The 11147-nt window shown below is 38.7% G+C and overlaps 3 protein-coding genes across 3 annotated transcripts; 1 reads left to right on the forward strand and 2 right to left on the reverse strand.

Annotated features, from left to right (window-relative positions):
• Positions 1 to 604: 604 nt before the first annotated feature.
• LOC111811298 lies at positions 605 to 4290 on the reverse strand. Its single transcript, XM_023698079.1, has 7 exons — positions 3940 to 4290; positions 3571 to 3665; positions 3114 to 3228; positions 2693 to 2811; positions 1923 to 2115; positions 1673 to 1816; positions 605 to 1159 (listed from the first exon to the last, which is right to left on the reverse strand). The coding sequence occupies exons 1-7, from the start codon at positions 4204 to 4206 to the stop codon at positions 869 to 871; spliced, it is 1224 nt and encodes a 407-aa protein (XP_023553847.1). The 5' UTR covers positions 4207 to 4290; the 3' UTR covers positions 605 to 868.
• Positions 4291 to 5280: 990 nt separating this feature from the next.
• Positions 5281 to 8076, reverse strand: LOC111782055 (chorismate mutase 1, chloroplastic). The gene is made up of 6 exons (XM_023662834.1): positions 7666 to 8076; positions 7084 to 7306; positions 6911 to 6997; positions 6463 to 6606; positions 5820 to 5912; positions 5281 to 5738 (listed from the first exon to the last, which is right to left on the reverse strand). Exons 1-6 carry the CDS (start codon positions 7848 to 7850, stop codon positions 5502 to 5504), a joined length of 969 nt encoding a protein of 322 aa, XP_023518602.1. The 5' UTR covers positions 7851 to 8076; the 3' UTR covers positions 5281 to 5501.
• A 1067-nt stretch (positions 8077 to 9143) lies between these two features.
• On the forward strand, positions 9144 to 10299 carry LOC111809579 (UPF0301 protein Cpha266_0885). Its single transcript, XM_023695942.1, has 2 exons — positions 9144 to 9308; positions 9425 to 10299. The coding sequence occupies exons 1-2, from the start codon at positions 9215 to 9217 to the stop codon at positions 10159 to 10161; spliced, it is 831 nt and encodes a 276-aa protein (XP_023551710.1). The 5' UTR covers positions 9144 to 9214; the 3' UTR covers positions 10162 to 10299.
• The last annotated feature ends 848 nt before the right edge of the window (positions 10300 to 11147 follow it).

Consider the following 11147-nt stretch of genomic DNA (forward strand, 5'->3'; position numbering starts at 1 on the left):
CGAATTATATTGTTTGCTTCATGAAAAAGTAGAAGAAGGCCACTAAAAAAATAGTAATCAATATTGACAATAATTAAGTGGAAGATCACAAGTATATAAGTGAGAGATACTATCTTTATTGGCACAAGACATTTCGAGAAAACTAAAAATAAAATCACAGAGCTTATGTATTTTGCTCAATGAAACGAACGGGTGGAGAAGGATCATGAAGACATGCAGAAAAATTTAACATGATAATATCAATGATATATATGTATATTAAGTATACCGATTGAGAGAGCATATACCATTGATGAAGGAAAATGGCCACAGCTTTAGAAGCCAATGTTGAAAAATCTTATTGAAGTATGAGACATTCAGCTATATTTGACCCTACAAAATCGTATAAATATTAGCCTAGATTTAGAAAAAAAATGGTCGTGCTACCATGTTATTAATCATGATGCAATACCATTATCACTACTAGCAGTATTTCAATAGCTTGATTACTTATAGAAAGACTAATCCATTAGCTTAAACTGATAGGTTAACGACCCTCGAAATCTAGCACAAACCGAACAAGTAGACTATTATATGAAATGCGTACAACATGGCATCACCAAACTTTGAATCGAAGAAATTTTGATTTGATACTATGCAAAAGTACAGCTAGACTCGACCCGACCCAAAGAATAAGCTGATAGATCATAGAGGTAAGATGTTGGTATAATTAATCTTTTGTGGGAATTGTTAACACTCATAGATAACAGGACATGAATCATAATGTCGATAACCAAAAATCTCGACTCGACTTGGTTTCGAATCTAAGCTTGAGGACAGTTTTAGGATTCGTTCTTTCTAGTATAGGGGTAGTGGATGGAAGAAACACTCACAGTTTGATCTCAGAAAAATAGGTTGATGAGACGGCCAAACCTTCTACATCGTAAGTACGAACGAGCCTCTGTCTTCTGCCTGGAGCTTCAAGCCAACAGAACTCCAAGTGGAATGACTTACTTTCTGCTACACTTTTGGCTACATCACACGGACATCCCATATACATTCCACCTGGCAATAATGTAATCTGGTACCCGCCGTCAAATGTTACCAAGTTGTCTGATTTAGTACCGGTCCAGTGCACGTTTGTGGTGACATCTCCATTCATTGATGTTGTTGTTAAATCCTGTACAAGAGTAGGTTGCAGATTTTAAAAAGGAAAGTGAAAGTTTAATCGCTCAAGCCCACTACTGGCAAATATTATCCGNCAAGAGTAGGTTGCAGATTTTAAAAAGGAAAGTGAAAGTTTAACGGCTCAAACCCACTGCTGGCAAATATTGTCCGTTATGACCTGTTATGTATCACCGTCAGCCTCACGGTTTTAAAACGTGTCTGCTAGGGAAAGGTTTCCACACCCTTATAAGAAATGCATCGTTCCTCTCTCCAACTGACGTGGGATCTCACAATCCNGTTTCCACACCCTTATAAGAAATGCTCCGTTCCTCTCTCCAACTGACGTGGGATCTCACAATCCATTTTCACACCCTTATAAGGAATGTTTCGTTCCCCTCTCCAACCGATGTTGGAACTCACAGAAATAGTGAGTGAATATAAATGGATAAAAGAATCAGGGATTTAAGAACCTCATTTTGGTTAGTGCTCTGAAGATGGGAGAGAATTTAATTGCAGTGAATCATACCTGGATAATCCGACCAGCGTCATCTATTTGAAGGGATGACAGAGTATCAGCTTCCGCAATCGTTGCTCCATAAACACCACTTCTTTTTGTTCTAGAATGCCCTTTCCAGTCACCAAGAAAGGGGAGAAGCCTGTTTTCCTCATCCTGCAACCATATGATAGTTGTTCAACACAAAAAAGGCTAAAAAAGTTGAAAAAAAAAGAAGTGAAAACCAAGTCCTTCACATTACTCAACCAGTACTACAACTTACATTTACTAAATTTGAGTTAAGCGGAGGATGAAAATTTTTCCCATCAGCCCTTTCCTCAAGAAAGATGAGAAGCATTTCTATAGTTCCTCTTGGGTCCATTACATGAAAAGCTCTTGCCCTCAGATCTTTGTCTGGAATATACAGGCAATTCTCGCATACAATGGAAGGCCGGCGAGAAGGAAGCTTGAGGTTTCTGCATGTTTAAGGGGGTGGTAAAGAATCTATTAACTTATATTTTTTAATAAATTTAAACAGCTGAAAAGAAACTTGTTCTAGAGCAATATTACACATAAGTTCATCAGAGACATGATTGAAATCGAAAAGGATCTGATGTAAGATGTGATCATCCAGGTTGATTAAGAATGTTCAATAAAATAATTTCTGTTGGTTAGGCCAGGACAGGAAGGAGGCACAAGCACGCATAATTTGTACCTGACCATGGCTATCCTTCCATCATGACACTTGGATGCCAATGGGAATCCAAACCCATGTGCGAATATTGANGGAAGGAGGCACAAGCACGCATAATTTGTACCTGACCATGGCTGTCCTTCCATCATGACACTTGGATGCCAATGGGAATCCAAACCCATGTGCGAATATTTTGCTATAGAAACTCAGCACAGTTTCTTTATACACCGTTTTCTAACACACTATTTATGTAACTCCAATGAGTATGGACGTTGTAGAGCAGACAGGGTCATGAATGCATAGAAAGTATTGCATTTTATCCACTTATATACAAAGTGAGACCATGAATAATCTCTTACTTGGGAAATTCTTCACCAGTATCATCCTCACCCAACACCCCTTGCCTCAACACAGTGTCCAACATCCCAGCCGTCTGGTACCTTAGTGAATATGCTTTCTCATTGGGGAAAAAGCTAATCTGCAAGCTAATTGTAACGGATATTCAAGAAACAGTAACCTCGCGATAAAGAAATCAAATCTAAGACACTTACTATACAGGGAGTGCCAGCAGGGTTTGCACAAACTCTAAAACATACACAAGTTCACACAGTTGCACAAGGTGTGTGCACACGTCCGTGTATAAACATTCATATAAGACATTACTATACAGGACGTGTCAGCAGGGTGTGCTCAAACTCTAAGACATAAACAAGTTCACATAGTTGCACAAGGTGTGTGCGCACGTAACATTCATATATTTGAGTTGGGAGGTGAACTCACCTGCTGATATTTGTCCACAGTGAACATGTTGGTTTCTTTAATTTTGTACTCTCCCCACTCTGGCTCATCCTCATCACCAGAAAGTGAAAAGCTTGATGGCAGTTTAATGTATAGTCTATAAAGTATGGTAGGATCAGGAGGAACAACAACATTAGCCCGTGTTTTGATATGATAGGTCAGTGGCATTGAGCAAAAAAGAGTTGCATGAATTATCAAGCTTTGGCTACAGCTTTAATTATAGACAAACAGGTTAGAACAATGAAAACAAATATCATATATGCTGTGTTATGATCTTTGTCCAGCCATAACTTCAGGGATCGTATGGTGAAATTGAAAAGAGTTGCAGCCCACAAATTAGTAATCATTAGACTAACAACCATTGATTAATCACGTAGTCGTGCCTTACTTGATTAGATACTCGTTTTTTTCCTTATATGCAAGAGTGATTTGTATTTACGTTTGAGTGAGACTCATAAGTTCATCCTCTCCATAAGAGCTCGCGGCTAGCTTCGTACTTATTTTATGCAGCAAACTCCCTCGAGCGTCAAATTGCTGGACAAGTAAAACAAATTTCAACCTTACACAAAGCACCAGAACCCAAATTCATAGGTTAATGGAAACAATTAATCGAAAATAAAAATAAAAATAAAAAGTAGTTTTAATAAGCTTAATTTTCGAAAACGAGCTAATACCAAGTAAACTCAATAAATCGAAGACAACAATCACTTGTTTTCTAAGTTTTTTTTAATTTCATTCACAATAACAACAGCGAGCAACCACAGTATGCAGAAGAAATTAAGCATAAACGAAAGAAATTAAGACTCACAAAGAAAGAACCGTTCCACTTCCCGGAGTTGAGCTCGACGAAGCGGTGAAGATTATCGATGCTCATCGAGTCGTCGATAGGTTCCCGAGCATCTCCGACGGCGGACGGGGTTGAGCTGGTGGCTCGAGTTCTGCAGCTTCGAAATGAGAGCATAGAACTTGAATGCTGCGATGAATTGGGAAGGAACGCATGGAGAGCTCGGAATCTGGAGATTGTTGTGGGTTTAGATAAAAGAGGAGGCGAAATTGAACGGCAAATGGACGCCATTGAAGCAGAAGCAGAGAGATATCGCCGCCGGATTTTCCAAAAGCTTGAAGAACGATTTTGTGGATCAATAATACCTTATCCCCAATTTCCAAATTGGTTGGAAAAAGAAACTCGACCAATAAATTTAATTTTTAAATTATTATTTTAATTTATTATTATTTTTTTGTANTTTTTTTTTTTTTTTTTTTTTTTTTTTTTTTTTTTATGCATTATATTTTATAGTATAGAACTTACCCAAAAAATAAAACTAAATTTTTGAAGCCTACTTTATATATATTACATAAACTTTTAAATATTACTTATATTTCTAAAACTTTTCATTTAGGATCGAAATATAAATTACACCCATTTAAAATTTTAATTCTTTGAACGTTTCGGGTGTTGCCACTCAAACATTGGTAGAAAAACTCCGAAGAATTGGAGTATTTAAGGTAGTTATGTTGGTGATCATGAATAACCAACATCCAACCACCACCTATTAATTACCACACCGCTAGAAAGTGGCTATAGTAGTGATCGTGAATAACCAACGTCCAACCACCACCAATTAGTTATCACCACCTGAAGATGACTATGGTAGTGATAACCAGCATCCAACGACTATGAATTAGTCATCATCCTCCAAAGATGGCTATGCTAGTAACCGCACGTGCAGTCATCACCAAATAACATCACCACTCCAAAGTGGTTATGACATTAATTACGAAATATTATTGGACAACCATGTCATGAACATGAATAGATCCTGTAACTTATACATCAAGCAATCATACGAGACATTAATTACGAAATATTATCACAAGTGGACAACCATGTCATGAACATGAATAGATCCTGTAACTTATACATCAAGCAATCATACGAGTGCACGCATATCCAGTAATTTAAAAAAAATATATATATATTAGATCCAATAGAAAAGTCGCCTACCTTACTAAATCCAATCTTAAACAAGACCCAAACATTAACAAAACCCTTAGAATTAAAGCTAGTCATAGGGCAACTCAAGAAATTCACGTTCATTTTTCAAACGCTTTGTGTTGGTTTATTTGATTTGTAATAAAAAACTCCTAATTTAGAGATTGAAACGACGATGCTTTTTTTTCAAAGTTTATTTGGAAGGGTAACTCGAGCATGGTTTACAATCTTTTAGTTACACAAAGGGTCTTGTTTTTGGGTAACGGTTTCAACAAGTACACGTCAGATCGACGTTACCGTTGTAACTCAACCTGATTATTGTATTGGAACTAAGTGGGAACTTACTATGAGCATTGACCATGAAGAATGATTGCAAATCAGTCCAATCTTCTGAGTAAGTACTGAACTTCAACTTCCTTTGTTAATGGCATGATCCATTCTCCATAAAGTTGAGCAACCAAACTGGGTTTAATTTTGTAAACTGGGGCACCATGTTTTTGCTCTATGTTTACAGGAACCTCTTGCCCAAATGTTTTCGCTTTCATTTCCACTCTCCTTTTGATCGCCTCCTCGACGCTCGGAAACGTTAGCATGTCCATCAACTTCTCCTTGTCCTGTAAAACCCAGCACCAGAATCATATCACATATTTGATTGCAGAATCAAGAATGTAATATAGTAATAGAACAAAGTTTACTTGTTTCCTAATTGCAGCCCCATATTCATCTGGTGACTCTTGAAACTTTGCTTCTGCCACAAATTTTCCATAATGAATTCGCTTTGATAGCGCCTGCAGCGGTTGAAACAACCGAATTGTGAAAATTGTCGTGATAACAAAGATTCAAAAAATGAAACTGTAACTGCCTAAGTTCATCGCTAACAGATATTGTCCATTTTGGTTCCTTACGTATCGCCATCAGACTCATAGTTTTAAAAACATATGTTAGGGAGAGGTTTCCACAACTCTTATAAAGAATGTTTCGTTCTCCTCTCCAACTGATGTGGTATCTCACAATCCACCCTCCTTAGGGGTCCAACATCCAAGCTGACACACCGTTCAGTGTATAGCTCTAATACCATTTGTAATAGCCCAAGCCCATCGCTAGTGTCTGCTTGGCCTGTTACGTACTGATGTCAGTCTCACGATTTTAAAAGGTGTATATTAGGAAGAGGTTTCCACACCCTTATAAGGAATGTTTTGTTTTCCTCTCCAACTGATGTAAGATGTCACGGAAACTAAACAAATGCTAGCATACGCAGAGCATAATTGTCATATGTTCATTGAAAGTCAGTTTTGCATATGAAATTTCTAAATGGTTTGGATAGTTTCAGATGAACACCTGCAAGCACACCGTGTCACAGACAGCAGTTGATCCATAATTGCCGTCATCTCCTTCCTTAACTAATCTTGGTATCAGAGAATTGAAGTACATTCTCCATACTTCGCTATTTATATTGATGGAATCCGCCACAGGATGTAGTACCTGTTTTCAACCCAAACCACAGATATCGGATTAATACTCATTAGATTGTTAATGGTTCTTAACTGGAGGGGAAATACTCCTTAGATGTATGCTTTTTCCACGACAACAAAGAGAATTGAAAATCATAAGTGCTTAAGGATCCTCTATTCAAAAGCTCTCTCCCCTCAAGTTGTTGTTCCTGCTTCAGTTGTTTGTTTCAACATATTTCGATCGTAGACTACATCCAACACTAGTAACTCGTACACACGAGAAAGCACAACATATAGTATTTTCTTAGTCTCCATGTAAGTAAGTCAATGCTCACCTGTGGGTACTGAAGCGGAGGCAACAACGGAGCGGGTAGGTCGTCGGGGAAGAAAGGATGCTCATCAGGACTCTTGTATCTCCCCACCTAATGGTAAAAAAATATTTTCAATCAAACACACACATCATTTGCCTTAACCTTTCTTTGTTTCTCCTTTTAGAATGTTCAAGTACCTGAGCATGGAGCCTTTCAGTTTCCTTGACCAAGTACTCCACCAAAGAGCCACTAAAGCCATCCATGGAGAAAGCATTGGGGTCATATGTATCTCCATTATAGCAGTACTGAGCTCTCTCTAAGAGACTAAAGATAATGCTGTCCTCCTGAGAGATTAATGAGCGTCTTATTGCCTCTAGGGTCAAGTTGTCGCTGATGTCCACCCTTTCTTTTGGAGATGATCTACGAAACAGAGACATAAATGCTTGAACTAAACAGCAGCACCGTTCTAAACTACTACTAATCTTTCCAATACAATTTAAACCAATTGATATCATATTAGATCATCACCAAGCACATAAACTTAAACCTCAAGTTTGACACCTCAACTAGCCATGTCATAACACATAAGAACAAATTGCACGTTACAAAAGACTATCAGGAACTTGAAAAAACAAAGAATACTTCGTGAAATCAAACAAAAACAAGAACAACGATCAAAAATCAGAATTACCCACGATCAGAATTCCTCAAGAAAACCATTTAAACGAAAAAAAGAGGTAAGATCGAGGCAATGAGCAAAAGGGTTTGAAGTAAGATACCCAACGGACGCGGCAGAGGCTTGAACAGAACGAAGGGCGGTTCCATGAAGCGATTTCAGATTGAGAGGCAAAAACCCACGATTCTTTCCACCATGGGAAGCAAAAACGGAAGTGGGTTTCGAGAGATTGGGGATACGAGTAGTAGAAATTGGAGGAGGAGCAGTGAAAACCAATTTGGCCTTCATTTTAGACGGAAACAGAGGTGAAAACAGAGGATCAAAGGGAATCTATGGAGAAAAACAAGACCCAGATGGAAGAGGAAGGGAAATAAGCAAAAGGGGGAAAGAAAAATAGGTATGAACGTACTATTTCATGGGGGTGCGCAGGAAGGCAGTGGGATCAGTGGAAGCGGCTGGCGGACTCCATCGCCAAGCCAACAACCATCGTTGGTCAAGTCGTCCACTTTTGATATTCGCTTTTGTTCTTCACCTAACACGATTTACATATAGTACCCACCACGAAAAACGAGTTCTACGGTGTAATTTTCTAAGTTTGGTTTGAATTTTTCTTTAAGCGTTTTGTTCCCTTGTTAGGATTTGTAATTTGGTTTAAACTTTCCCTTTTGACTACACATTTCCTTCTCATACCATAATATGTAATTGTATTAAAAATCACTTCGAACTCTGTCTGTTACTTGCTTATTTTGAAATATTTTGAAGTGAAAATTATCCTTACAGATCAACACTCATTCTTTTAGTAAGTCACAAAAAATCATAAGAACATTAAAAAGGAACGCATACCTAAATCTTGAAGAAAAAGAAGACCATCCTTACAGACTAATCACGCGTTCTTTTAGTATGTTTTATCTTCACTCCTTTGTTTCGAAGGAAAAATATAAAGAAATTACCCAATATAGAATTGCTCCAAGCTAGAAGTTCCACGTCAAACCACAAAAAAGAAAGGTATAACTGGCTAATAAATAATACCGGTTGATTCAATTACACGCTCAACCTCTAATCTTGTAAGTTGATTTTTTCTATAGACCTTCAAAATTATCGTTTTGGATTGTAAGTAAAAAAATTTATTTATAAACTTAAAAATCTAAAACGATAATAGTTAAAGAATAGCAGGAAGATCATGAGTTTATAAGTAAAAAAAACATCATGTCCATTATGAAGGGTTTAAAAAAAAAACCAAAAGCACCAAAATTTAGGCTCAAAATGAAGTATATATGGAAACTTAACACCTATAGTGAGTCAGCATGGCAGCATGGGTGCTTACTTTAAAGTTACATACACCAAGAAGAGTCATTGGGCGTGAAAACGCCACGTCACCGAAATGGGTTGCAGAAGTGTACAATCCACAAAAGGATTGAGTTGGCAGTCTTAATATGAAGCCACGTGTCAGGGTTTATCCAATTGCCCATAACTTTATGGACCCACATAAAGGACAATCCACGTTTTGGATGAAATGGGTGTGAAAAAGGAGAAGCCTTTATCCTTTTATGTGGTTCCAATTCACTCTTCCCTTCACCTTATAAACCCCTCTTCTCCCATTTCTCTCTTCATCATCCAACACCAACGAACAAGGCAGCTGCTGAATCTCACAAATGGAAGCTTGTTTTCTGCCTCACAACCAAATCAAACCCACAATTCTCTTCCACTCCCGACCCTCTTCTTCCCCGTCATCCTTCAAAATATCATGTAAGTCTCACTCGTATTGTTGTTAGGAATCACGACTCTACACAATGATATGATAACGGTAGCATGATCTTACTTCTGGTCATGATTAAAGATCCATATTTTATTTTTCTCTTTAGGCTGTCAGTTCAAGTCGCCATCGGACGGTGATGATACGGATTGGAGATCATTTAGAGCCAAGTTGATTGCCAATCAAAAGCTCACAACGCCTCAAATTTCATCGTCTTTTGTGAATCTCGACACGGTGGTGGATCATCCACCGTCGGTCTCGATCGGCGACAAATGGGCGCATGTAATTCATGAGGCTGAAAAGGGATGTCTACTCATTGCAACTGAGAAGCTGGATGGAGTGCACATATTCGAGCGTACCGTGGTTCTCGTTTTGTCAAATGGGGCAATGGGGCCATCGGGGGTGATACTAAATCGGCCGTCGTTGATGTCGATTAAGGAAACGAGGTCGACGACACTGGACGTAGCGGGTACGTTTTGGGAGCGGCCGTTGTACTTCGGGGGGCCATTGGAAGGGGGGTTGTTTTTAGTGAGTCCAAGAAGGGGAGAGGATGATGGGATTGGGAAGAGTGGGGTATTTGAGGAAGTAATGAAGGGAATGTATTATGGGGGTAAAGAGAGTGTTGGGTGTGCGTCGGAAATGGTGAAGAGGAATATGGTTGGGGCTGAGGATTTCAGGTTCTTCGATGGGTATTGTGGGTGGGAGAAGGAGCAATTGAGAGATGAAATTAGAGCTGGGTATTGGACTGTGGCTGCTTGTAGTCCAAGTGTGATTGGTATGGATGTGGCAAGTGTGGGGCTTTGGGAGGATGTTCTTGGCCTTGTGGGTCCTAAAAAGGTCTGGTAATATGATACCCAACAAAACCCCAATTTTATGGGGTTCTAACATTTTCTACATGGACGGATCAATGTATAATTTCAAATTATTATGTTACTTAACAACTTGTGATTTATGAAATCTTAATATCGACCCGCTTTCCGCTAATTTAGTTGCATTTATCAAATGTTATATCGTACACGACGATAATTTAAACTTGCAACTTTTTTAGAAATAGTAGAGATGTACGATTTCACATCGATTGGAGAGAGGAACGAAGCATTTAAGAGTATAGAAACCTCTCTCTAACAGACATGTTTTAAAAATCATGAGGTGACGACGATATGTAATGCACCAAGTTGACAATATCGGCTAGCGATGGGTTTAGGTTGTTGCAAATGGTATTAGAACCAGACAACGAGCGGTGTGTCAACGAGAACGTTGGACCCCTAACCTCTCCTAGTTGATATATTTTAAAAACCTTGAGAGGAAGCCTAGAAGGGAAAGCCCACGGCACCCCAACCTCTCTTGGAAGACACGTTTTAAAAAGCTTGAGGGGAAGCCCAGAAAGGAAAGCCCAAAGAAAATAATATCTACACTTGGATTTGCTAGCGGAAGCTTAGTGGAAGCTCTCGGTAGGAAAGCCCAAAGAAGATAATATCTACAAGCGGTGGATTTGGACTTGCTAATGGAACCTTGAGGGAAAACCTAGAACGAAAAGGCCAAAGAAGACAATATCTATTAACTGGGCTTGGATATCCTAGCGGAACCTTGAGGGAAAGCCCAATAGAATTGGATATCCTAGCAAAACCTTGAGATAAAGCCTAGAAGAGAAAGCTCGATATCTGCTAGCCTAGCGGTGCCTGAGCTCTTACATCTTACAAGAGATATCTTAACCATTAGCAAATGAAACAAACACAATGTCTATAGGACTTTTTTCTGTAATTCACGAACAAATGGAATATATCTTAACTAGTTGAGCTCACGAGTTGATGGAAGAGAGACGACAACTGCCA

Source organism: Cucurbita pepo, chromosome LG01 (genome assembly GCF_002806865.2).
Source record: "Cucurbita pepo subsp. pepo cultivar mu-cu-16 chromosome LG01, ASM280686v2, whole genome shotgun sequence".
In the NCBI taxonomy this organism is placed as follows: domain Eukaryota; kingdom Viridiplantae; phylum Streptophyta; class Magnoliopsida; order Cucurbitales; family Cucurbitaceae; genus Cucurbita; species Cucurbita pepo.